The following is a 4,204-nucleotide window of genomic DNA, read 5'->3' as shown; positions in this document are numbered from 1 at the left end:
CGCCCGGTCCACTCTACTCTACTCTACTCAATTTCGACATCGCACAAGGAGGATGCTTGACGGGTGCAACCAGGAAATCCTCTGGTAAAGCCAGGCCAGTGACGGGCAGCTGTCAAACGTGTTGCCTTCCTGTTGGTGGAGTGTGCCAAGCTGTGGGACAGTGCCATGGGGCACTGGCGCACAGTGATGACGTGGCACCCGCCACCAGCCTTCGACAACTCAAAGGCAGCGCTGATGCCGGAAAGCGAAACACACGACCTCCAACCTCAGAGACATCTGCAACGTGATTTGCTACGTTTACCAGGCTACCAGCACGCTGATGGCGAGAGGTGGGCACCTCACGAGATCTACACGACTGTCGGAGCACTCAGCAACGTTCCGAGAGGGCTGGGTGCTGGCTGTAAGATGATCTAGCAATATACTCACCGTATATCAACTCGCTTGCCACAACTCCATTGCCGGGCTGCATTTTCCAGATCCCAGCCTCGCTGCAAGGCGGAGCCTCGACGGCGCTCACCACAATAAAGTTGGAACAAAGCAGACGGTTGCCCAGGGCGTGCGCCAGCGCGCAGTTGGGCACGAGCGGTACAACAGCCAGCAGCACAAGCACGCGCCAACCAAGAGCGAAGTGCGTCGCCAGGCGGACGCTTCAGCCGCAGCGCCGCGCTTGCGCACAGTAGTGGCGACCGCAGTCGTCGCGGCGCTGTTCTTCGCCTCCTGCATCTACTGGATCGTCATAGGCCTGATGCCGCCCGCCGCGGCGCAGTAGGGCAGCCGGCGGCCCCACAGGGGAGAGCCGCCGGAGATTCGCCTCGGGCGAGGCGGCCTGCTTGGGGCGGCGTTGGTACGCCCGGGGCCGGCGCTGGCGGCGAGCCGGCTCAAAGCCGTTACAGTGTTTGCCCGACACATAAGTAGCAAGCGGTCCGTGGCAGTTGCGGCGGCAGCAGCAGCACCAGCTGCAGCACGACCGTGCTTTTGAACGCACGCCCAGTGGCAGCTGTGCGCCAGGGCCATGAAGCTTCTCTATCAGAGCTACATCAAGAATGGGGAGGGCGAAATCAAACTGGTTGCGGAGGAGGGTGAGCCATGGAATGTGCGGCCGCACGTGTATGGCTGTGGTGTGATGGCTGAGTACGTAGGCGGGCGCAGGTGGGGTTGATGCACCTGCTCTCTGGCGGCTGGCAGTACCCAAAGCAAATCGCCACTCAGGCTCATAGATGCGCCCCTCCACAGCCGCAACATCTGCTTGCCGCCTCCTGCGCGTGGCCGGGACATGGCGCCCGCTGGGCGGCGACCAGCCGGCACGCATGACCGCGTCGCCCCCCCCCCCTTTGCTCCCACCCACCCCCTGGCGTTTTCCGCCCCTCGCCCCCCCTGCGCCCTGCCTCCCCTGCCCCAGCTGAGGACATGTGGCACGCCTATAACCTGATCAGGGAGGGCGACCACGTCACAGCGACGACGTTCAGAAAGGTGGGCCCACTGTCCCCGCGCGCCCAGCAACACGCGTTGCCCGGCGTGAGGCGGAGGGAGAGACCCGCGTCCGGCTTGATGGCCAGGCCCGGCCACACCGCAGATGCGGCCCGGTTGGGCAGATGGGCGGGACGGTCGTATCCGGACGCTCTCACACTGGGGGGGTCTGTACTGTGCTTCACATGCGCACGCACAGTACAGACATGCACACACGCACGCCATGCCACGCACGGTGCGTACACACCCTTGAAGGTGGCCAAGGACAGCGGCATGGGTGCTGACAGTGAGCGCATCAAGCTGAAGCTGACCATCCTGGTGGAGGGCGTGGAGTTTGACCCCGAGGGTGAGGCGCGAGGGCTCGGGAGGGTGCACGATGCTGCCTACATGCGTGAGTGTGCAGGAGCGAGCAAGCGTGCGTGCGTGTGTGTGTGTGTGTGTGTGTGTGTGCGCGCGCGCGCGCACGTCGCGCCTGTGTGCACGCGCACGCGCACACCTGTGTGCATGCGCGCACACACGCACACACACACACACACACACACTCTGCATGTCGTTTGTTGTGCATGGGATGGTCGACACAGTGATCCCGTATCCGAGTGCACGTCTGATTCTTGCTGCGCACGCACGGCGGCGGAGACGTGTGGGGTTGGATGCAAGCGGGGTCCCACCATGCAGCGCTCCATCACACCGACCCTCATCCGCTGCCTTTCTGCCATCACCCAAACACCACACCCTCCTACCACAAATCTTTCCCCTCACCCCCTCACCCCTCCCCCCCTCACCCGCGGTTGGTTGTCGCGCCTCATGCACCATATAGAGTGTGGGGCGCACTATGGCGCACCCCCATCCCCCCCTGGCACTCCACTCTCATGCGAGCCGATCCGGCCCGATGCTCCCGCTGCGACGCGTCCACCCACCCACCGCGCCACCCTAAGGCGGCGTCATCCGTCTGAAGGGCAAGAACCTCACCGAGAGCGAGTGGGTGAAGCTGGGGTCGTACCACACCCTGGAGCTGGAGCAGCAGCGCGCGTTCACGGTGCGCAAGGACGCCTGGGACGCGCTCGACGTGGAGCGCGTGAGGCAGGTGGGGGCGGTCGGTTGGTGTTTTGGGGGGCAAGAGATTGTGGCGGGGGGTTGCGGAGCACTCAGGCAAATTGACACGGTTTGTTGGGGGTGGAAAATGTGTGCCTCGGGTTGTCCACCACACGTATGCTGAGCGCGTGAGCCAGGCGGGTGCGGTTTTGTGGAGTGGGGGAGCAGGGGTGGGCGTGGAGCGAACAGAACAGACGGGCCAGGAAAGAGGGCAGGCTGGTTTCAGAAGGACCCAAGCCCCCTGGGTCATGAGGTGTGCAGCAGGCGTGACAGTGTGCGGCTGGGAATGTTAAGCGGGTGCCCTCAAATCTGCGCCCGGCTCTGTGCATCCAAGCGTTGAGGCGCAGTATGAGATTGATTGACAGACGCAAACGAGCTGCCAAGGGTTGCATCGTGAGCGTCTGAACACCCGCCGCCCTCACCGCCGCGACCCGCCGCCTCGTGGCGCCCCGCCAGGCGTGCGACCCCAAGCTGTCTGCTGACCTGGCGGCGGTCCTCATCACGGTGGGTCCGCCCAGGGGGGGATGAAGCCTTGGTTTTGCGGGAGTTGGGGGAAGGGGGGGCAGGGAGGGGGCGGTGGAGCGGGCGCAGCACTGAGGAGCAGGGAGAGGCGGGGGCATCAGAGAGGACCTTAGGGCGGTGGCCCACCAGAGCCTTTGGGAGCAGCCCCTGCAGCCGATGCCGAGTGAGGGCTGCCTGCTGCAGCACAACGCCACCTTTGCTGCATGGGGCCGGGGCCGGGGCCGGCCCCTGATTGCGCGCGGCGGTCGTGTCGGCGGGCGGCCTTGTTCTTTGAACTCCCCCGAACCCTCATCCCCGCACCCCTGCCTTTGTGAAATCATCATCATCGCGCGCGCACTCCACTCCCACCACAAACTCACATGCCCCTTCAACCCGCGCCACATCTCCTCCCACCGCTCCAGGAGGGCCTGGCACAAGTGTGCCTGGTGGGGTCCGCCACCACCCTTGTGCGCGCCAAGATCGAGACAAACCTGCCCAGGTGGGGCGCTGGGGGGCATGGGGGTTGGCAATGCAAGACCCGGGTGTTCTTATGCGGCCCGTGTTCACAGTGCGTGTCCACGCAGAGAGGGGGCAGCCCTGGCGTCTTCGGCGCCTCGCGCGGCGCCGAGCGCATTGCTTGGACGGAGGGCCTTGCGGCGCCCCGGCGCTCAAGGGCGTGCGCGCCAACGATTGGCCAAAGCCACCCCGTGTACGCCAACAGCCTGGGTGCAGTGCAGAAGGGTATCCTGCAAGGCAGATATGGAAGCAGCATTGCAAAGAAAACTTTAATCCATCCCCTCGGCACAGCATGACGGCGGCAATTACGGCCGGTTACAAGAACGCCGCTCTGTCTCAGCGTCACCCCCCCCCCACACACACACGTACACACACACAGACACACACACACACACACGCAAACACTCACACCACTCGCACCCAGAAAGCGGGGCGCCGCCGCCGCGGGCTATGACAAGGCTTGGGACAAGTTCCAGAACACGGTGTTCGAGGCGGTGGTGCGCCACGTGGACTGGGAGGTCGTCAAGTGCCTCGTCATCGCGGGGCCGGGGTTCGCCAAAGACAGCTTCAAGTGGGCCGGGGCTGGTGGGGGGGGGGGCTCCCGTGGGGATTCAGGGGGAATGGGCTG

General features: G+C 64.8%; 1 protein-coding gene across 1 annotated transcript in view; it reads left to right on the top strand.

Annotated features, from left to right (window-relative positions):
* Positions 1-1,012: 1,012 nt before the first annotated feature.
* MNEG_11505 (hypothetical protein) overlaps positions 1,013-4,204 on the top strand; it is a gene marked incomplete at both ends in the record, with an annotated part of 5,579 nt that continues 2,387 nt past the window's right edge. Inside the window, 7 exons of the mRNA XM_014040024.1 lie at positions 1,013-1,079; positions 1,400-1,470; positions 1,723-1,813; positions 2,403-2,551; positions 3,016-3,063; positions 3,483-3,559; positions 4,001-4,161. Coding sequence (XP_013895478.1) covers positions 1,013-1,079; positions 1,400-1,470; positions 1,723-1,813; positions 2,403-2,551; positions 3,016-3,063; positions 3,483-3,559; positions 4,001-4,161 — 664 coding nt within the window. The remainder of the gene's footprint in view (positions 1,080-1,399; positions 1,471-1,722; positions 1,814-2,402; positions 2,552-3,015; positions 3,064-3,482; positions 3,560-4,000; positions 4,162-4,204) is intronic.

Source organism: Monoraphidium neglectum, assembly GCF_000611645.1.
Source record: "Monoraphidium neglectum strain SAG 48.87 unplaced genomic scaffold scaffold02774, whole genome shotgun sequence".
NCBI lineage: Eukaryota > Viridiplantae > Chlorophyta > Chlorophyceae > Sphaeropleales > Selenastraceae > Monoraphidium > Monoraphidium neglectum.
The sequence above is the reverse complement of the archived record's forward strand: the minus strand, read 5'-3'. Positions and strand labels throughout refer to the sequence as shown.